The following is a 23,912-nucleotide window of genomic DNA, read 5'->3' as shown; positions in this document are numbered from 1 at the left end:
AAGAACTGAATTTAAAATTTAAACTGACCGTTATATTTTCAGAACTTCAAACTAAAAAATGTTTTCATGACATTATTACAGGTACAAGTAGCAATCATTAAACAAGATTGGGAAATATCCAAGACACTTTGGTCCTTAAGCCACCAGTTTTACAATTCCGGAGATACCGGATTCTGATTACAAATTTAAGTTAAAATTTGGGAACCATTAAGTCAAGGGCAGAAAACCCCCAAATCAAGAGCAATTGCTCCCAAAATTACAATATCTAGCCTTCCAGAGGCACTCTTTAATCTTAAAAAAACTTCCGCACCAGAAAAATGGGCGATGGATACGCCGACTTAAAGGGTCGAATAATACTATCTTTTAGTATTTACTCGATGATCTCCTTCAGAGCCTTCATTTTAGGCGGAGACAGCCTATAAGGTGGAAATCTAACTGAGTTTGCATTCTCTATACAACATTGCAATTGCCTGTTTCTCCTCAGAATAAGTCTAACCAACAGAAAATAATAAAATTTAACTCCTTTTCTGCTCTTAGTCGTCAAGTTTGAGGTTAAAATTAATCGGGGATTTAATTTAGTCCCACATGACTTACCCCAAAACTAAAAACTGACCTAGCAATGCATCTTAAAATCCTGCTTTAAATTTAGCCTAGGGTACCTTAGTTCTAGACTTATAAAACTTGGACTCAGAAACCAGCCTTAAATTAGTTTTCTATAAGCAATGCATATGTATTACACTTTACACCACCTCCCTAATCCCACATGAACCAGCTATAGTCGCAATCTTGAAGCTCAATTCCAACTCCCTAACATTGCCCTCCAAGGTTATTCCTATTAACCCTTGCTATAACACACCACTACAATATCACAGGTTATCAAACAAATTATACCTATCTATAAATACACAGGGCTAATAGCCACGCCCCCAGTCAATCAGAAGCCAGCTCATGCTGTGACGTCATCAGTCACATAACCGGCAACAGCAAATCAGTGCTTGGTCCACTAGGATTCCCCTATGTTCCCTACTTATAAGTATACTGAATTTACATAAACTTCCAGTGCCAATAAGTTAATAATATATTAAACTAAACACTGCATTTACAAACACTAAGTGTTCAAAGAAAAATATTGTTCAAATTAAATGAATGAAGTTATCTCACAAATCATAACACCTATAACTTCCAGGTTAACCTGAAATTTAATATTTGGCTTTAATTCAGCACATGCAAGTCAATTCTAATTTAAATTATAACTTCCATGTCAACTTCAAGTTTAATACTTCGCTTTAATTTGGCACATGCAAGTTAATTTTAATTTAATAATAATACTTATTAACTATTCAGACTAACACCTGATGGGTAAAGAAACACTATCCCGGATTAACTAAGTGGTATGCAGAGTACTGGCTAACTCCCTGCGACAGCTAACTGAACAAAATGTAATTGTGTCATCATATACATTTCGTTAGATTGAAGTCAGTTATTGGAATAAAGACCTCTGGAGAGAAATCCTGTGCTACAATAATTTTTCCCTGCTATTATTTTATTATAATGTTAAATCAAACCCTAAAATAAACTCAACTCATGGCTAGCACTTAATTATCACCTGGTGTCTGGTTCCATGGCTAAATGGTTAGTGTGCTGGCCTTTGGTCACAGGGGACCCACATTTGATTCCCAGCAGGGTCTGGAATTTTAACCTTAATTCATTAATTACTCTGGCATGGGGGCTGGGTGTGTGTGTGCGCGTCGTATTAATCATCATTTCATCCTCATCACAACGTGCAAGGTCAGCTACGGGAGTCAAATCAAAAGACCTGCACATGGCGAGCCTTGGACACTCCCGGCAATAAAAACCATTTCATTTCATCACCCGGTCACAGAATTCTACATCCACTTAAATAGTCCTACTGAAATTATAAATACAAAAATTATTACAACTACTTGATGTACAACATGACCATAAATGGTAGAGCGCTACTACAATCTAGGGAATTCATGTGGTACTGACTCCCTATGTAAAACTAGGAAACTTAACTCTCACCTAGGAGCAGTCATCATTTCACTAGCCCAAACTGTCCTTGTTACCCCAGGAATCGTTTCCATGCGCTACAAACACCAACTTACGTCCTTGCTTAATGAAACATGACCTACTATCCTTCGCACCCCCAAAACCATAACTCAAGTGCAAATCACAGCTGAAGAACGAAGAATTTGGTGCAAACCTTATCAATGAAGTCCAAAAGCAAGTAGCACCCACAGCAGCATAACAGCTTTGGAACAAAGTCCAACCTGCTATCAGTGGGCGGGGTGAGGGGGTAAAAGAAAAATAAGAAGTCAAAGTCAACAGCCTCATCATTGGTACTGATCACCCATGAACTATTGTGTATATGAACTTATGACCAATAAATGAAATTAGAACAATGGTAATGAGCCAAAAACTAAAATTCACAGGACTTCATGTACTCTTGCATGTTCTATATACGAGAGCACCTGCAAATGTAGAACAACATACAGCAGTTATCTGTAAAGTACTTCACTGTAAAACTATTTTGAGTGTATTTGTAACTTGCAATAAGAACATTTATTCATTTTTGTTATTAAGTAGGAATAAGACAACTGACATAAAAATGGATATTTTTTGCTTTTGGGATATAAACACATACTGAAAATAGCATGCAAAATTGCTTATTTAATCCTTATGTTGCAGAATTACTGTAAACTTCACGAATGAACACAACTGTAAAGCAAAAAGTAATTTATCACATCCTAAATGGTATTTAACATTCTTGTCCCATCAAATAATAGGAACTTAAAGAAATACTACCCATGGATTTCAATAACTTTGACTATAATAAAGAATATGAAGAAACAACAATATTCCAAAACAGTGACTTCAGGCTTTATTACTTGATAACAACAGAATAGACTATAGACTACAAACAAATTCACCTGTGTATAACACTTCTGAGTCAAAAGGGTTGGGATACATTTAGAGTTTATTTTAAGTCGGAAACAATTTGGCTTTGAGAGCCCACTCAGAATTCTCCAACTAAGCAGTTGCTATGAGGTCTCTTATCCCATCCCCTTGATGTATTGTGCTCTGTGGAAAGTGTCATTGTGTTTAATATCACTTGCACAAGTAGAAAAATATTTTAACTTTTTAAAAGCATTACATCAAGGAGTAAAGAAGAGGAACACAGCAATCTGCCACATTGATACTTGAACTGGACCTAAGTTGAATAACTCAAAGGAATGGTGTATATATATATATATATATATTGCATTTGCCTACAATCAAATGTCACAGCTTGAAGGCTTATGCTTTAATTTCAATTATATGTAAAATGTCATGCTTAGCAGCTATGTTACCTGGAGTCTGGCATTTAAGTTCAGCAAATATCTCTGAATATTTTTTGAAAGTACCCCAATTCTTGAAGGAAAATTTTCTGCTTGAATGTTGGAAGCACTGTCCATGGATGTGGCATTTCTAGTGGGAGTTACAATATACTGAGGTAAGATTTCAGGTCAATATATTTCTAGTTCTGAAATTCCCACATCTTGTTTATTTATTATTGTTCTAAGAACTGATTTTCCTCTGAAGGATACAGTTTTCAAAATGAGCTTAATATAAAACTGTTTAGGAATAAATTTTTGAATAACTCATATTTTTGTAACCAACTGAAATTTCATAGAAGTGGTTAGCATAATTATTCAGAAAGGTTCAAATAAAAAATATATATCTTCAAATATCTTGATCCGGTGTTCAGAAAGCGTCCTGAATAATGAGCAGTAGGATTATTTTCCTTATTTTATAAATCCCTCTAATAATAAATAGGTGGGAGATTGATGCTGATTCACATCATGTGAAACTTCTGTTCACTGAAGAGCTTGGTACATACATACTGAAGTGTCATTTATCCTCTCACTGTGGACAAGGACACCTGCTTTCATAAAAGTCGAAGGGTCCCAACTTCTGAGCATGCATAGGCAACCAGCCCCACACTTCCTTCATATCTGACCTCCTTAATTCAATTCTTGATCTCTTACTAACATGACATGGCATAGAAAGTCTTTCATTTCCTGTGCACCTCATGGCCCTTCCCTTTAGCATTTCCTTAATTCAGCAGAGGACTTGAACACCTCCTCTCCGATTACTGTTAAAAGAGGATAGTTACTCTACTTTAAAACTATAGTCACAACCACCGGCAAGTGCTGCTGGTGTTGAAATGGGAGTCATCATAATTTGTCTGGAGAATTAAGCATGCTATTCCTAATGAGAGTTATTGCAGTTGTCAAGAAGGATAATGGAATCAGGAGCGATTTTCGTGTTTGTTACACTTTTATGCACGTTGGAAAGGGCTCTTAACGTATCCTGATAACAAGGCTCACGCATAGCGTTTATATACATCATAACCACATTCAACCGACCAGTAATGCATACAGCTCGTCGTAGCTAGTTATGAAGATGGCCTACTAAACTTCCTTAAGTGTGTCAACATGTGAGCTTTCAAATTTGATTGGTGGAAGAACGCCTTACTGCATTCAGAACAGGAATGGCGTCGTTGTCCAGTATGAGTTAACATATGTGTTTTCAGGTGCGACATGCAAACAAAAGTCTTTGGGCAAGTCGCACACACGAAAGGTCTTTCGTTCTTATGAGACAACATGTGAGTGTTTAGGTGGGAACGTTGTAAGAAGAGCTTTCCACAAATGTTACATGGGTACTGTCTATCTCCAGTATGAGTTAACATGTGCCTTTCAATGTTGGAGCGTCGTGCAAATGCCCTACCGCACGTTGAACAGGAATAGTTCCTTTCTCCTGTATGACCTACAAGATGCCTGTACAAATTAGATCTCTTGCTAAATGTCTTACCACATGTAGGACATGCAGCTCTATTTTCTGTATGAGAACACAGGTGGTCATTAAACTGTCTTTTATTTGTAAAGGTCTTCTTACATGTACCACAAGAGAGCGAACCAATATCTCCCATAGATGGAGTCTGAAATTCCTTATGAAAGGATAAGTGACTTTTCAAGATAAATTCTTCTTGGAAAGTTTCTCCACATACAATGCAACTCCAGTTCATTGAGATGTTTTCATCATTAGGCAGAATTGTTTCGTCAATTGTTGTCCCCATTTCACATTCTTGTTTTTGAGGCGATGTTCTGAAACTACAATATAAAAAAAGTTTAAAATTAAATATCTACATTCCCATCATTAATTAACAGTTTAACAATGAAATATGCACATTCCCATCACCCATTAAAAGTTTAAGAATTAAATATGTTCATTCCGAACATTCTAAAAAGGTTAAAATTAAATACTGACAATACCATAATTCATTAAAAGTTTAAAAATTGAATATCCACATTCCCATCGTTCATTAGAAATTTAACAATTAAAAATGTCCATTCCGATCATTCATTAAAAGTTTAATAATTAAATATTGACATTCCCGTTATTCCTTAAAAGTTTAAAAAGTAAATCAGTCCATTCCCATCATTCATTGCATGGATTACAAATTTTCTATACTATCAGTATGCAGTTCTATGGAAATTAATCAGATCATGACAAGAAAATACACTGTATTTTATCACTTATCTACCTAATACATGCATTTAATATTTGTCCTCCTTTTTGTTTTGTAAGTTGCTTTACACAATTTGGCATAAATTGCACAAGTTTTCACCCTCATGATATCACACTGTAACTATCGACGCTGTTATCTGTATTTTTTGTGGAACAGTCGAGTTTTGTGAGTTTCCTTTTGCAAACAGCCTGCATTATTTCTACTGGAATAATGTCGGGGGAAATTCCCTGGCAATGCTATAAAATCAATATTCTTCTCACTGCCTTTGCTTACTTAGAAGTATGGAAAGGGACCAAATCTTGCTGATAACCTCTTCATAAGCTCACCAACATCTCTCCCCTCCAGTATATTACATCATGTCATCGACTGGTACTAAGGGTCCCCAAAGCAGGCCCAAAAGTCTTCAAAGGGTGTTTTATGGTCTGTTGCAAATGTGCTCAATCTTCACTCAGTGCACATAATGAACCCTCTGCTCATGCACTTCAAAGTGATTAATCAGAGAAAACTCAAACATGTTACTCACATGACATCACCTACAAAGATTCCATTCTCCAATTCAGATTATTACGTGTCTACATTGCTCCAGTTGGATGTTTCTTTTCCACTTTGTTGGTTTTCCTTCCTTGTAGACAACGAACAATATAAATGTGCAGATGCACCCTCCCTTTTCCCCATTTCATAAGCCAAGTCCACAGCAGTATGCCTGGGGTTTTATTTGCTGCTTCTGAGCAGAAAACATTCATCGGTTTCTTTTTTCTGTGACAACCCTTTTTGTTCTGTAGAATTGAGCCAGTTTGTACCACTAGCTAACTCTCTTTGCATCATGGGAATATTCTGAGTTAATGTATCACACTATACTTTATATAATTTGAAGATGAAGGTATTACTAATCGTACAAGAAAATCTCAAAAACTCTCAGAAGAGGCACACATGTAAATAAGTTGACCTACATTTCTGACCTAAAACAATTGCCACACAGAACAGTAGTGCAAAGAATATAGGATGTAAAAATAATTAATATCTAGCACACTTCTATGAAAAGCACCCTGCTCTTATTAATTTGCACAGTACTGTATATACTGTAGCAGGAGTAGAACAATATTTTATATATTATGATCTCACATAGTACCTCAAATGATGTAGGCTAATGTCTGAAGCATGTTGTGATAATCTTAGATCAGACTTGATGTTTGTCCAATAGCAGGATTTTGTCTCGTTGGTTAGTTTAACAATATCACTTGTGACGTCAATGGCCTGTGTGGGAGTCAGGTAAACATTTCTGCTACTGACCGTGACACTGCTGCAAGATGGAAGCTGACAAGTGGATATCATCGCTCATATTTGAGTGAGTCAGACGATGTCTCCAAAGTTTGGAAATGTTTAGGGACACACAAACAGTTGCTGATCGAAAACCTGCAGAGTGGATTGGCATATTTTTCTTACAGTCCACTGCTTCTGCTGTCTCTTTTGCCAGGATTTTCAGAAGGTCACTGGAGTGAATGTGACACGTTAAAGAGTATAAAATGAGCCAGAAAAATGACCTTGAGGAATCTTGTGCCAAAAGCTCTCCTTAAACCACAATGTACAGCAGCCTGAGTGAAGTGGACATCAGCTACAGTGTATCTCCTAGCTATCAAATGATGTCAAAGACACCATGTGGAAACAGCTCTTCTCAGGGCTCTTTAACAAGAAACATTGGTCCCATTATTCGTACTTTCCAACTCAATATAGAAAGTATCAGCAGAGCAATGTGGGATTATCTCTCAAAAGTACTCAGAGAGAACAACATAGATGTAGTTGTACTTCAAGAGACGCATGATGCTAACGAAGAACAACTCCGTACTAGAGGTCGTATTGCTCGGTACACAGCACTACCATGAAGGAGTGACCACATATCTCCGTAATAACATCAAAGAAGCTGAGCTACTATCTATAAACACAGTAGAAAATGTTCATCAGGTTGTCATCCGAATGAATAATGTCTCAATCATCAACATCTACAAACCACCATGCACTTTATGGCCTCAGAATGTTGAACCAACTGCAGAACATCCTGCAATTTATGTGGGGGGTTTCAATATTACACGTAATAAACTTCATATTGGAGCCCGTATTGTCAGGTATCAACTTGTGAAAATTTGGATTATATAATTCCACCTTTACAATACTGCAAGTGTCTTTATTAAAAAGACTACATTAAATTACATTCATGATACATGTTTCGTCCTCTTATGGGACATCTTTAGTCACAAATACAAAACATTAAAAATAAGGCGAGGACACGTTGAATTGAGTAGATAAAAAGTCTTAGTATCATGTGACGCGGCATGGTGGCGTCTTGTCAATCATCAATATTAAAATGGTGAGGCGTGAACATGATGTGAAACATGGAGTCCAATAAAATCATAAGTTAAAAATGTTGTTCAAAACGTCGAATTGTCAAATGTAAAACACAGTAAGTGGCTGTGCGAATAAAATTATGTGTCTATTGTACAAAAATATTGTTGAGGTGATGCCACATTACAACAGCTTTCTTGATCAGGAGGTGGAGTTATACTGGTGATACAAGTTGAAACTGATAGTGTGTTGACAATAGGGGCCTAAAAAGAAAAAGATATATGAATGAAACTAAAGAAATAAAATTCAATTGAAATGTGAACTAAGTGCCCATCCAATCACTCACCTCCTTGCCCGTCCTACATCGACCACTCCACCTCAAGTGCTAAAGCTAACTGAGTGACGTCCTTGAAGGTCGTTGAGGACTGACCGTGAGGGGAGGTTGAGGGGAGTTTGATATAAGGGGAGAGGCGTGAGGTAAAGCATTACTCACGCGCCTTCGTGAAAAGAATTTCTTGATTAACTCCTCGACAAGTATATTAATGTCCTCCGATATCTCATTAAGATTATAAATCGGGTTGCATTTTTGATCAATATTTATGAAAATGTTCTCTAAAATATTCAATAGATTACCTTTCTTACATAAATGGAGAATTTGAAGGTCTTGTTGTATGCCCGTGAATGAATGATTAGTATCGTCCATATGAGAACCGAATGCTGAGAATCTGCCGTACTTTGACGCATTAACATGTTCACCGTACCTTATATTAAAATTGCGGCCTGTTTGCCCGATATAACTGGCGGAACACTGCTGGCACTTTAATTTGTAAACACCTGATTTCTGAAATTTGCTACTGCCGCTGTTGATAGTGTGTTGATTGAAGAAAAGATGAGTGTTGTTATTGGTTGTTTTAAAAGAAACTTTCATATTAAGTTTCTTGAAAACATTCGTGATATCGTATATTTTATTGTGACTATAGGTAAAAAGGGCGTAACTATCTTCTTTCTTTTTGGTATCCTTAGTTAATGTGGAAAATGATTTTTTCTCAATTTTGCTAATAATTTTATCCACAAATTGCCCGTTGAACCCGTTTCTTTTTGCTATAAAATAAATAGTATCCAACTCATTTTTACGATCTGCTTCTGACATGGGTATATTATAAGCTCTATAAATCATACTGTAAAAGGAAGCATTGGAGCATTTTTTAAACGGAGAAGTCATTTCTCCTTTAGCAGGTTAGCAAACTTGATTTGCTAACACGGCGGGGCCACACAGTTTGGTCTGCCACTGCTAAGCAGAGTCCTGGAGGGGCGTGCCATTCCAGCTGATGAGTCCAAATGGCACGTCTGGACGAAACTCTGCATAATGCACACGGCCTAACCACCCAAAAGCTGGTTCTATTCCTGTGATTTTAAGATCTGCGGCTGTGAAAGCCTTTTTTGAAATAATAATGTTATTTGTTTAAATTCCCACTAACTACATTTAGAGTTTCCGGAGACACCGAGGTGTAGGAATTTGGTGCAAAGTTCTTTCATGTGCCAACAAATCTACCGACATGAAGCTATGAAGCTGACGTATTTCAGCACCATCAAATTACACAGGCTGAGCCAGGATCGAACCTGTCAAGTTGAGGCCAGAAGGCCAATGCCTCAACCATCTGAGCCGCTCAGCCCAGCGCATACTCTCTCTCCGGAATTGGTCTTCACAAGCGTGCACCCAGGCAACTAAGCATTTAGAGTCCAGAGAGGATCTGGTGAGAGATTGAACGAGCACCATCAGCTTGACAGATTCTTATCCAGGCGAACATGAGACGACATCCTCCAACATGTACTTACAGATTTGTCGAAACTTTACACTAGTGGATGTTAGTGCTTCAGCCCATCAAGCCTGAGTGTTCAAAAGGCATGCAGTAAATAGTGTGGGCAGCATATTCTGTTGAACATGCATGGCAGGAAATGAAGAGAGCAATTACCTACAATCCTTACCCTCTAGGTAACACTCACAAACTGACTAAAGAACGGGATAATCTGCCAAAGGACAGTCTTTTTTTTTTTTTGTGCTGAGTATGCCTTGGCTCTGGGCCTGTGGTGAACAGCCACACAATTAATGGTAACTTCCCACATTTTAATTTTAATGCACTTGTTGCATTTCTGTTGATTTTGTATAACTGATGGCATGTTGTTTTTCTCTATATATACCCCTTGTGTAGTGTAATGTACGTACATACATGTAGCAAATTAAAGAAATTTCACTAAACTGTAATAACATGACCAGCTCTGGATTGGAACCTTGGTAAGTGAAATGGTTCGTCACACAGATAATATTAAAATCAAGGTTTTCTTCATCAGTTCATAGTAGAATACTGTGATTTAGGATGAATGAAACAATGTTTTGAAACTGAATAAAGATACATCTAATATTATCATATGCAAAATCAAACAAGCTGCAGGGCGTGGGGGGGGGGGGGCAGCGTAAGAGCTTGCAAGCATCAGAAGATTCACCAAGCTGGCCAGTTATGTCATCCACTGTAGTAACAAATTATTGGAATAAAATGAAAGTTGAACAGGCAGGCTTCAGACCAGGACGTAGCTGCTGTGACCAAGTATTGTCTCTTACATCCTTCATTGAGGCACGATATCAAATGAAGCTGAAAACATATGTAGCATTTGTTGATCTTACTGCTGCCTTTGACACTGTATGGAGGGAAGACCTTATCTACAAACTTCTTCGTATCATTCCACGCAGATGATGCTCAACTAATTAACAACATGTTAAGTGAGCGGAAGTTCCAAGTAATCACTGGAAGCAAGATAAGCAAGGAGAGGAAGCTAAACAACGGATTGCCCCAAGGATCAGTTCTCTCGCAATTATTGTTCAACTTATCTCTCTGACCTTCCTGACACTTCATCCAGAAAATTCTGCTATGCCGACGACTTGGCTCTAGCTGTACATGATCAGGTAATGGAGACGACTGAAGAGATTCTGACCAAACACCTGTCTTTACTGGAAAACTGCTTCAAAATCTGGAGCCTTCACCCAGTGTGAGTAAAACAGAAGTGTCTTGCTTCCATTTAAATAATCGTTAGGCAAACGTGAAACTGAATGTTAGTTTCAGAGGGAGAATTCTTCATCATAACTGGAACACAAAATACCTTGGTGTCATCTTGGACCGTACACTATCCTTCAAACAACAACTTGTGAACTTAGCACAAAAGTTGAAGTCTCGAAATAACATCCTTCATAAACTGTGGTACTACCTGGGGATCTTCAGCAACTAATTTGAGATCTTCAGCCTTGGGTTTGGTGTATTCAAGTTCTGAGTATTGTGCACCTGTTTGGATGAACAGTCATCATACAAGGCTTGTTGACACCCAGCTTAATACCACAATGCGCATCATATCTGGCGCAATCACGTCTACTCCAGTTCATTGGCTCCCACTTCTAACTGGTATAATTCCACCTGATCTACGCCGATCTAATGCCCTTATGAAGGAATTCCACAAGATCTCAAGAAATCCTAGTCTACCCGTGAATAGTGACCTGCCACTTCTGAATCTTAATAGACTAAAATCACGCCATCCAACTCTGCATGATGCTGCTAACATGGATGCTAAGGATTTTAAATCTCTTGATGAGTGGAAAAGTAGATGGGAAGCAGCAACGGATGTACACCTTCATATCTTCTTCTCAGGTCCCAGACTTTCAAGTGGATCCCACCTAACACGCATGACCTGGACTGCCCTGAATAGAATCAAAACAGGACATGGCCGGTGCAGAGCCACTCTCCATAAGTGGATAAAGCTACCTAATCCAGACTGTGACTGCGGAGCTCCACACCAGACTATTCATCATATCGTCGGGGAATGTAAGATTCAAGCCTATCACGGTGAAGAAGACGACTTCCTGCTGGTATCTCCAGATGCTCTACGTTGGGTTGAAAACTTGATATTCAGTTGTGAAGCACAAATTACTTTGTTTCTCAGCACTAAATTGTCTGTATAAGCCATACGCCAAATAATACTCTAATACTGAGACGAGTAAGAAAATATTAGACATGGGTTTTTTATAGAAGCAGCAACAAAATTTATTCTTGACCAGGAAGGGAAAGAAATAGTAGCTCCAGGAAGCAAAACATTCAGGAAATATGTTTAAACTCAAAATTAATCCCTGAGGTTCTTCCATATTTTTTTTGTTAACATGTTCTATACTGGTTAAAGACCTCAATGCTCTGTGCTTTTGGTTTCAAGCAAATAAATTAACAATTAATGTGCAAAAGACTAATTGTATGAAGAGACTCCATTATTCTCCTAGGTAACTATCCTCCTCCACTCGTCTCACACGTCCCCACCACCGAAGCTGGTTTATGCGTACAGCTTCATCCATCGAGTTCATTCCTCAGCCTTTATCTTCTTGTCCCGAGTACCCTCCTGCCATTGTTCCACCTGTTTGTACCAGCAATCATTCTTGCTACATTCATGCCTGTTACTTCTAACTTATGAATAAGATATCCTGAGTCCACCCAGCTTTCACTACCGTAAAGCAAAGTTGGTCGGAAAACAGACCAATGTAAAGATAGTTTTGTCCGGAAGCTGACCTCCTTCTTAATTTAAATTCTATTGTAATTTATTATATTTGTACATTACCCTTCGAAGTTCTAAGTAGTAAAATGTCACTGCTAGGTTTCATTGCTGATTTCCATGATGTTTACAAATAGTGTATTTTGGAGAGAGAAATAACGCTAAATCTGTTCTGCTCCTCAACGTTTATATTACCATGATCAAAACAATGAGTCACAGGAAGAAAATCACCTGTTTCTGAGCTGTTGTCGCCAACAGCTGTCTCAATGCAGTTTTCATTCTCTGTTTTACACTCTAGAAACTCACCACTTGACATCCCTCGCTTCACTAGGCATCATCTCGTGGAGATATATTATTTTCTCTCTCTCAACAAAAGAGTGAAAAAGTTTCAGGTAATGCCTCAAACTACAAAACGATGATCAAAGTAGTCAGAAATGAAATAACTCTCATAGAAATAATACACTAACATTGTAGAGGAAGATGTGCACAGAAAATACAACAGCAATGCTTAGCACTGCCAACCTGTAATGTAGCGCTGAAATATTAAATACATTTTGTGAACTGCCACTCAATTTCTGAAGATAGTAAAAGTCACAGATGATGATAATGATGATGACTGCTGTTTTAATGGAAAATTGAGTACATTCAGTAATGAATACGGTAGATCGTATCTTTTATGGTGAGAAAACTTACTCAGTAATACCATGTTCTTCACCTTCATCTTCACTCAGCACTTCCTAGGAAATCAAACACATACAAATTAGTCTCAGCTTTAAAGTAAGTCAACAAAAGTATCTAAACTGAAGAAGACATCATTAGCATTAAAATATAAGAATAACTTTTCAATACTTCCTATTTTAGCACATATTACTGTAAAACAGGGGTCGACTAAGGGCCAAATACTGAATATTTTATACCGTGGAGGCCAAGAGGCAAATGTGAGGAATTTATTAGGTGGGTATAGTTAAAATAACAAACAAACAAACAAACAAACAAACAAACAAACAAACAAACCCAAGTTATCACAATTTTAATGTAATACAAATACTGACAAGGGGAGGTTGCCATGTGGTTTTCCAGACAAGTGTTCAAATTTTTAGGATTTGCCCTTCATTACAAAATATTTTAGCCCTATTCGAGTGTTTTTATCAATGGGCCTTATTTTGTTCAAAATTTCATGTTTAACCCTTAAATTTTTATGCTCCTTTTCCTGCAGATATTATCGATTTATCTTGTAGCATAGTCACTAGTATATTGCTTCAAATCCAATAATGATTATCTTTTAAATTTCTTTTCCTTCCTTTTCCATTTTTTTCCTTTTAATTCCAAGTTTCTGGCATAGTACTTAATTTTTTAGAATACATTAAGTATTTCATTATTTGTTGTTTCTTATTTTCATTATCATTATTGTTTATATTATATTATTTTCATTATTGTTTATATTATTTAAAAATATATGTTATATTTTCACTGTTCGTCTAACAATAGATCGGTTGAACTTGACTCGTTATTACTTATTTGGGTGGTATTTTTCATAGAAGCATTTCAAACAATGCACTTTGCAATGATTGAGCATATTTCATAATAGAAGGTGCAGACAAGAGTATCACCTTGACCTCATTACTTCACAACAAAAACAGATGCTGTTCACATTTCCTAACACCACTCTTTCGTCTGTTAACTTTGGTGCGCAGAAAGAATATTTTATCATATCTAAAAAAGCATTAGATAACAATTGGTGACGAATCAGTGAATGGATAACATCTCTCGTACACAGATCTTTGTCCTCATGTACAACATGGAGTGTGTTTTGTAGCCTTTAACCTGCAAAACAAAACATAGTATGCTTACACCTTTATTTCATATTGTCGTCGTTTGAGTCATCAGTCCATAGGCTGGTTTGATGCAGCTCTCCATGCCACACTATCCTGTGCTAACCTTTTCATTTCTACATAACTATTCATTCCTACATCTGCTCTAATCTGCTTGTCATATTCATACCTTGGTCTACCCCTACCATTCTTACCACCTACACTTCCTTCAAAAACCAACTGAACAAGTGCTGGGTATCGTAAGATGTGTGCTATCATTCTATCTCTTCTTCTCATCAAATTTAGCCAAATCAATCTTCTATCACCGATTCAATTCAGTATCTCTTCATTTGTGATTCGATCTATCCATCTCACCTTCAGCATTCTTCTGTAACACCACATTTCAAAAGCTTCTACTCTTTTTCTTTCTGAGCTAGTTAACATCCATATTTCACTTCCATACAATGCCACGCTTCACACGAAAGTCTTCAAAAAATCTTTCTAATTCCTATATCAATGTTTGAAGTGAGCAAATTTCTTTTCTTAAGAAAGCTCTTCCTTGCTTGTGCTAGTCTGCATTTTATGTCCTCCTTACTTCTGCCATCGTTAGTTATTTTACAACCCAAGTAACAATATTCATCTACTTCCTTGAAGACTTCATTTCCTAATTTCATATATCCTGCATCACTTGCCTTCGTTCGACTGCACTCTATTGCTTTTGTTTTGGACTTATTTATTTTCATCTTGTACTTTATCTATACCATTCAGCAACTTCTGCAGTCTCAGATAAAATAGCAACATCATCGGAAAATCTCAATGTTTTGTTTCCTCTCCTTGGATTGTGATTTCCTTTACTGCCTGTTCTATGTCAACACTGAAAAGGAGAGGGGACAAACTGCAGCCTTGCCTCACTCCTTTCTGGATTGCTGCTTCTTCTCCAAAGCTCTCGATTCTTATCACTGCAGACTGATTTTTATACAGATTGTAGATAATTCTTCGTTCTCGGTATCTGATCCCAATCACCTTCAGAAAATAGCCTGGTCCAATCAACATTAACGAATGCCTTTTCTAGATCTATGAATGCCATGTTCGTGGGCTTATCCTTCTTGATTCATTCCTCTAAGATCAGACGTAAAGTCAGGATTGCTTCACGTGTTCCTACATTTCTTCTGAAGCCAAATTGATCTTCTCCCAACTCAGCTTCAACTTGTTTTTCCATTCTTCTGTAAATAATACGTGTTAAAATTTTGCAGGCATGAGATACCAAATTAATGGTACGATAGTTTTCACACCTGTCAGCACCGGCTTTCTTGGGAATAGGTACAACAACATCCTGCTGAAAATTGGATGGGACTTCTCTTGTCTCGTACATTTTACACACTAAATGGAATAACTTTGCCATGCTGGTTTCTCCTAAGGCAAACAGTAATTCAGAGGGAATGTCATCAATACCAGGTACCTTGCTCCTATTTAGGTCGTTCACAGCTGTGTCAAACTCTGATCTCAAAACTGGGTCTCCCATTTCATGAGCATCAACAGCCTCTTCTTGTTCCAGAACCAAATTATCTACATCTCTAATTTCATACAACTGTTGGATATGTTCCTGCCATCTTTCTGCTTTGTCATCTTTTCCTAGAAGTGGCTTTCCACCTGAGCTCTTAATATTCATACACCTAGATTTCCTTTCTCCAAAGTTTTCTTTGATTTTCCTGTATGCAGCATCTACCTTTCCCAGGACCATACAACCTTCGACACCCTTGCACTTATACGAGGGCTATTTTTTTTTCAAGGTCCGATCGGTCGCGACAGTCAAACGCTCGCAAATATATGATGAACCGCTGCACAGATGTGTTGGGCAACGTCTCTGAAATGACCGTTATGCACCTCACCTCAGTCCCGTCAGTAGTGAACGTGCAGCGCGCTCGTAAACATGGCTACAACGATCGCTTCGCCCGCCAAGTGTGAAGTGCGCGGTGTAAATCGATTTCTTCAGGCTGAGGGGTGCAATGCAGCCGAAATTCATCGCCGAATAAGTCGTGTGTATGGTGAAACGTGCATGAGCGACAGCAAAGTGCGACAATGGTGCAGGAACTTTACAGCAGGGCGTACAGACGTCCATGATGCAGGCGGCCAGGGAAGGAAGCGTGTGTCAACCGATGATCTTGTTCAGCGTGTGGATCAGGCAATTCGAGAAAATCGTCGGTTCTCAATTTCTGTGTTGAGTGCTTCGTTTCCTGAAATTTCCAGGTCAGCTCTCTACACAATTGTGAGTGAGACACTTCAGTACCGCAAACTTTGTGCGAGATGGGTTCCGAAGATGCTGTCTGACCGTCACAAAACACAGCGAATGGGCGCCGCTTTAGCGTTTCTCCAGCGCTACCATGATGAAGGACCGGATTTTTTGAACAAAATTGTCACAGGGGACGAGACATGGGTTCATTTTGAAACAGAAGAAACAAATGAGCAATCGAAACAGTGGATGCATTCGCACTCCCCGAGTAAGCCAAAGAAATTCAAGCGAACGCTGGCTAGGAGGACAGCGTTTTGACACCGACGAGGCGCTGCAGACTGGCGTACAAAGATGGTTACAGGCGCAGGCGGCGACGTTCTATCAAGAGGGCATTGACAAGTTGGTACCACGCTACGACAAATGTCTCAATCTGCGAGGCGACTATGTTGAAAAATAGCTGTGATGTATCAGTAAGTGTTACTAATAGAAAAGTGTCAAATTTGTACTGCTGTTTCATTTCGTGACCAATCGGACCTTGAAAAAAAAATAGCCCTCGTAGATGTTGATTCCCATAGGGAACCTGAAATATTTGTCCCGAATGAGTAAATATATAATACTAATATAAATGGTCCGTTATTGGACATTATAAATATTCCAGCTAACTCATTCTTGGTTGCCAGCGTTTCGCCCTCGTGTGCTAGGGTGGGCTCGTCACTTGGTACCTAGCACACTTACCAATATGCTGGCTAGTGCATACCGTGGAGGCCGCTGTGTAGGCTACTTGGAGCCACTGACAGTGCCAATCCACTAAGAGACTTTGTCACATTACCAAATTTTCATGCTTCGTGAAATACTACACTACTTTCAAATTTTTAAGCTTGCATGCCACAGAAAAATAGAAAAATAGAGGCAGGCCATAATTTGCCAACCCCTGCTGTACGAGATCACAGAAAATGAACAGTCATTAATATCCGTCCTTGTAATAACACAATTATGAGAAATAACAAGGATTTAAATTAACTGCTGTAGGTTTAATTGAACATTGTTGAACTGAGCAGTGAGTGTTCTGGATAACAGAAAACACAACCTGTACATACTATACCGGAGGTACACCTGCCCCGTGCATTTAAATTTAAATTAAGCGCCTTTGATAAGGGCAAATACATTAGAGACAATATGCGACACTTCCAGATTTAGCCTTGTTAAAATGGGAGACAATTCGCAAGTGGCGCTCCTAGTGGCGTGACCTGGAAATTCGTGCTAAATTCAAATATCAATGGAAATCTATATACGGTATGGAAATGGATAAATAAATTACATCTAGAAAGAAAATGTTACTAAGATATTAACTTCAAAGTTGCTAAAGCAATTCTGGATAAATGAATGAAAAATGACTTAACAGGTTATTATTTAAAAACTGAAAATAGACATATAATCAAGATGTGAAAGGACTGCTGTGAAAGGGCTTTAACTTTCATTTATGCATTACTTTTTCAGCTTTAACATTCCTGTCTGGACTTTCATGGCTAGATTTGTCTTTTTTTCACATTTAAAAGCACTGTATCATCATATTAGAACACTTGTCAACCAAAATATCAGCACATTCCTTACACACATGATTCAATGAATTTACATTTAAGAGCTGGACAATTTTCCTTTTAACTAAAAGCCTACTAACAGAAAGAAAATCTATAAATTTAGCCTCAAAAGCATTCAAACTTTCCCTATAAGCAATACTTGCCATAATGCGATTATATTAGGGTAAAGCAAATTTCCATCATCATATTGTTTCAACAAAATATGTACATTCGCAGGTGCGGATAATATTTTTTTTATTCGTGCAAGGCTCTAACCATGGTTTCATGAGACCCTTCAACATTTCCATCAACACTTTGGATTGTTCAGCACAGCAAGTGAATCATAAAAATCAAGCCCTCTGGAGCATTAGGAATGGCTTTAAGTTAATGCAATCTTTACTCCCAAGATTTGGCCTTCAAATACAGTTACTTCTGAAAGAACTACAGTACAAAGGCTTGTGGGAAATTCATAAATCTTTCATACCTAATATGAACAGTGTACATCCATGTAAGGTATTTAAACTTTGTCAATCAAACACAAATAAATACGTATATTAAACTGAATGATATAGAAAATGCAAACAGAGTCAATCTAAAGTATGAAATATGTGAACAGTATGTTACTCCACCAGACGGCAGAGTAAACGGGATCTCCACTCGTGATCTATGGCTGAGCGTTGGTCGTGGTGTCGACCACTGTGGATCATTTGCCACATGGCTGAGGTTTAATCAGCATTGATGGGTAAACATCAAATGAGTTACCGTGGACCTTTTACATGTCAAGGAGCCCTTCAAAAAACAGACTACTTCTGCACAATGCTAGGATTAGTAGCTATCATTCTAAATCTGCAGATTAATTCTGTTCCTAAACATATGGAGACATAGCAAGCAAACTGCTCCTCAGAAAGGGGAGGTAAATGCTGCCACATGGCACAACTGATGTATACCAAGCAAAACTGATGTGATGTGATTAACTCCTCCCACCAAATCCATCTGAACACAAGTAAGTACAAACCTGAGATTCAACTTCTCTTTTGACCACTTGTCCATTCTCCTCATCCAGTGTTTGGTCAGGAAATAAAAGATCAGGTTCAACTTTAATCTGTACTGGCTCCTCCTGAAACAGAGCAGAGAATTACACCTTTCAGTATTAAATCTGTAAACTTAAAGGCCCTCTGTGGCCTCACTTCATAACATTATAACCATCATTTCTTTCTTCTATTAACCTCAGACGATTTATCTCCTCATTCTGAGTTCCCTCCTGCCATATGTTTCTAATCAGCAATCATTTTCTTTATTTATGTATATTATTTTCAACTTCTGAATAAGATATCTTGAGCCCTCACAGCTGTCACTCCCATACAGCAAAGTAAACAGAGCAATGTAAAGACAGTTCTGTCTCCGACATTCCTTCTTTCTTGCAGAATACCGATGATGGCAACTGCATTAGCTTCACTGCACCCTGCTATTCTACCACTGTGGGACAAGGCATATCCTCAGTACTGTTCCATTTTTGTATTCCCTACCTGACACTCAATTCTCTTACGCTTTTTTCTTGCTGACATCATTTCACTTTTGAAAAATGCTTTTCTTCATATCAAATTCAGTGCCTATTTTCAAGCTCTATAAGGTAGCCATTGGAGGCATTTACGATAATTTAACATTAAGACCAAACTGCTTACTACAATTTCACTCTGTCATTTCACACCCACCAATAAATTATACGAGCATATGAACATGAAAGGTGAAGGATTACAGCTGTCTCTAACTTCTAACTACTGTGAATCAAGAACTCATTCTTCCATCAATTCTCAGTGGGCTCTGACTGCCTTTGAGCTGTTAAATAGCTACTTACCATGTTAGAGGACTCTTCGTCTCCTGTCTACCATTCAGGCTCAGCCTTGATGAAGAGTGGCTCCACCATCTACAAGATACAATGTTTAGTGGGCTGTAACTGCCTTTGAGCTGTTAAATAGCTACTTACCACGTTAGAGGACTCTTCGTCTCCTGTTGACCATTGAGGCTCAGCCTTGATGAAGAGTGGCTCCACCATCTACAAGATACAATGTTTAGGTTACAGCAGTGATCATAGAACAGGGCTAACAATAACATGGTAGGGAGACGTCTTCAGAGGCGGGAAACAATCGCCGATATGGATCCATCTGATGTGATGATGACCATGTTAGTTCAGGGGTCCAGAGATTGATTATTCCTCTGGCTTTAAGGACTGTGTACATCACACACAGACACAAGGCAACAGCCGTGCAGCTGCCGAATTCAGGCAACCAAGAAAGACAAATCCTGCTACAAGTCGGACAAAATTAATGCCAACGTCAAATCGAACTAACATGTTTACATAGTGCATATTAAATACAGAAAATAGAATTTCAATGCCCAGAGCTTAAGAAAGAGGTGGAATGAGCTCATCGTAAGAAATTTTTCATTTTTATTTTTGGCAGATAATCATGATAGACAATCTGGTGACCATTTCAGATATATACTGGCTTTCCCTGAAGAGAGGAATCATTCACAATAATGAACTACTTCAGTGTCTTTGTCCCACTACCACGTTCTCCATCCTTTGAAAGACACGAAGAAAGATGAAAAGGAAGCAAAAACCTATCTAACAGCAGCATGATATGAAACCAGTCAAATTCTGCTACATTTATCTTTATCACTGTTGTATGTCCCAAATATTAAAATTCTGCTGTGGTTGGCAGAATTCCACCATGACTGGCAACAGTGGCTCCTGCATCTCGTGTTGGTGTGAGCAGACCTTAAACCCTTTAACATCCTGTTGTACCAAGATAAAGCCTTGGAGTTTGTATATAGTTAAAAGTGGCTATAAAATCAGTTTAAATTCGAGATACAGTCCATTGCCTTGATTATAAAATATAAATAGTAGTTATGCTGGCAGCGTATTCTTGTTTCTAAGTTGTATATACACACAATGTATTAACATGGGGATGTTGTCATTGATGCTTTCACAGCCCGTACTTTTAGACATGATACTGTGTAGGCTCATGCCGTGTCAAGAAAACAAGGTGAAATCCTTTACATTTCGCAGAGAACTGTGCTCTGCGTCATCAGAAGAAAATCTCGACTGACCACGAGAAAGGCTTCTTAAACAATGACTTTTGGAAATGTAGACGTTATAATAGAAGTGGAAACAGTACGCTCATTCATCACCAGATGGTTCCCCGGACATGGCACAGCGCTAGCGCTCCAAGCAGAAGCTGACAGAACTATCAGAATCAGTCTAAGAGGTCACATAACATGTGTACGTAACATATGGCATTGACAGATGTATGACATTGACAAAAGCCTGGAATGACACACCTGGTGATGAGGAAATACGGAAAATAGAATGTCAATGCCCAGAGCTTAAGGAAGAGGTGGAATGAGCTCATCCTAAGAAATCATGATATGACATTCTGGTGATCATTTATGGACTGCCTAAGATCCATAAAAGAGATATTCCCCTCAGGCCTATTGTTAGTGCAATAGGTTCTCCAACGTATGCAATGGCTAAATACCTAAGCAAATTGCTTAAGCCACACACACGATGTACGAAATCATACGTCAAGGACTCTCGGTGTTTCGTCAACAAGCTGTCAACCATAACCCTTCAACCTAATGCACTTTTGGTGAGTTTCGCTGTGGAGTCCTTGTTCACTAAAGTGCCGACTGATTCGGTCATGTCTCTCATTGAACACCTGTTCCCTGAGGACATTACTGAGCTATTTTACCACTGCACGACTTTCAGCCATTTCTTGTGGGGTGGGAATTTTTATGAACAGATGGACGGAGTGGGTATGGGAAGTCCACTTTTGCCCGTAGTAGCTAATTTCTTTATGGAGTATTTTGACGAGGAGGCTATTGCTTCGGCGCCCGTCAAACCTATGATATGATGGAGGTATGTTGATGATGCATTTGTGCTCTGGGAAGAAGGTCCTGAGAAACTTCATCTATTTCTAAACCATCTAAATCAGCAACATCCTTCAATTAAATTCACTGTGGAGATGGAGTCGGACAGATGCCTTCCTTTCTTGGATGTTCTAGAAAGAAAGAAACCAGACGGCTCCTTAGGATATACCATCTATCGTAAGCCTACCCACACAAATCGCTATCTGCATGCAGATTCTTACCACCATCCAGCACAAAAACAAGGCATTTTTAAACTCACCAAGAGGGCGAGATGAATTTGTGAGCCATCAAATATCCAGGTGGAGATGGACATGCTCAAAGTCACGTTCAAGGGTAATGGTTACAGCGATTTGCAGATTCATAGAACCCTGCATCACAATTTCAACAAGGACACTGGTTATCAATTAAGTAATACCTGGTTGCCAGCATTAAGGATTTAAGTAGATAGTTCCCTTCCCTGTCCCTTCACTATTGTTATTTCATCTCGGTGTTTTCCAAATTTGTACATTCCTCATCACCAGGTGTGTCATTCCAGGCTTGTGTCAATGTCATACACCTGTCAATGTCATATGTTACGTACACATGTTATGTGAACTCTTAGACTGATTCTGATGGTTCGGTCAGCTTCCGCTTCGAGCGCAAGTGCTGTACCATGTCCAGGGAGCCATGTGGTGACGAATGCACCTACCATTTCCACTCTATTATAAATTCTAAATTTCTAAAAGTCATTGTTTAAGAAGCCTTTCTTGTGGACTGTCGAGATTTTCTTCTGATGAAGCAGAGCACAGTTCTCTGTGAAACATAAAGAATTTTCTTGACACGGCATAAGCCCAAAAGCCTATACAGTAATATGGGGAAGTGGTTGCCTCCAAATCTGCTGTGTACTGTCACTTGGAATATTGTCTGACCTGTAAATAAAAGATTGTATTTAGGTGTGTTGAGAAAATTTATGTATGTGTCCAATTAATTTTGTAGTCAGAAACTTACATGCTCCTTTAGCAGTCCTTGGTTTGTCGTGTACCTAATCTTCCCGATGTGGAGCGTGTTATGACATGTGGTGTGTTCATATGGGTTGGTACTGTAATGAGTACCGGCCTTTGCTGATGAAGTGGGAGGGGCTTCGTTTGTGGAAGGGGTCATTAGTCTTCTGTCTTTTGTTTGCAAATAATCAGAATAAAAGTGTCAATTAACATGTTTCTCCTTTAATTGATTTCATTTAGCTTATGAGAAGGGTTCTTGAATTCACCAATATTAATGTGGATGTTCTCAAAAATATTCACATAAAATCAATAAATCCTGTTCTATATTGGTGTAATTGTGGTTTGAGCTCGTGTGTCCCACATTCCTGTACTTGTTGCCCTTGTTAAGATGATGGGTGCTGAAATCTGTTTTGCATTAGCGCTGCTGGTTTTAAATGCGATGTTCAAATTGTGTGTTTTTTAAGATTTTGGTTACCTGATATAATAATAATGGATTTTTTCCCCCCACTAATTGTGGGTACAATTAAGTGCCTCCATCACCACTTAAAATTACAACATTCAAATATACAATTACATTCTACATAGTGTGCTTATATACATTTTCCATATTTACATAGGCATATTTACATAATACTCACAAGAACTGTTCAACATTGAAGTAATTTGACACAAACACACACACAAACACACACACTCTCTCTCTCTCTCTCTCTAGGATCCCTACATATACGTTAGCTAGGCCGACTCACTCACACCCACATACAGTTTCACTCACTCGGAATCCCATAAACCTTCATACGTCCTCCCACTCATACTGAACATTCACACAGTAGAAAAATTACGTTATGAATAACAGGTTTCGTTATATATACATCCTTT

The 23,912-nt window shown here is 38.3% G+C and overlaps 1 protein-coding gene across 6 annotated transcripts in view; it reads right to left on the bottom strand.

Moving 5' to 3' along the window:
• Nucleotides 1-2,836: 2,836 nt before the first annotated feature.
• Nucleotides 2,837-23,912, bottom strand: part of LOC136885216 (oocyte zinc finger protein XlCOF6.1) — a 55,728-nt gene continuing 34,652 nt past the window's right edge. For 5 of the 6 annotated variants that reach the window (XM_067157656.2, XM_067157652.2, XM_067157653.2 and 2 more), the window contains 4 exons: nucleotides 20,111-20,179; nucleotides 19,142-19,243; nucleotides 13,202-13,245; nucleotides 2,837-5,174 (listed from right to left, as the gene is read on the bottom strand). In XM_067157656.2, the coding sequence (XP_067013757.2) occupies nucleotides 4,460-5,174; nucleotides 13,202-13,245; nucleotides 19,142-19,243; nucleotides 20,111-20,179 (930 nt within the window). In that variant the 3' untranslated portion in view covers nucleotides 2,837-4,459. Of the gene's footprint in view, nucleotides 5,175-8,107; nucleotides 8,194-13,201; nucleotides 13,246-19,141; nucleotides 19,244-20,110; nucleotides 20,180-23,912 lie in introns of those variants that run through there. The other variant, XM_067157657.2, reaches the window with a different exon arrangement.

The sequence above is a fragment of the Anabrus simplex genome, chromosome 14 (genome assembly GCF_040414725.1).
Source record: "Anabrus simplex isolate iqAnaSimp1 chromosome 14, ASM4041472v1, whole genome shotgun sequence".
Taxonomy (NCBI): Eukaryota; Metazoa; Arthropoda; class Insecta; order Orthoptera; family Tettigoniidae; genus Anabrus; species Anabrus simplex.
This window is presented reverse-complemented; position numbering and strand designations above follow the sequence as displayed.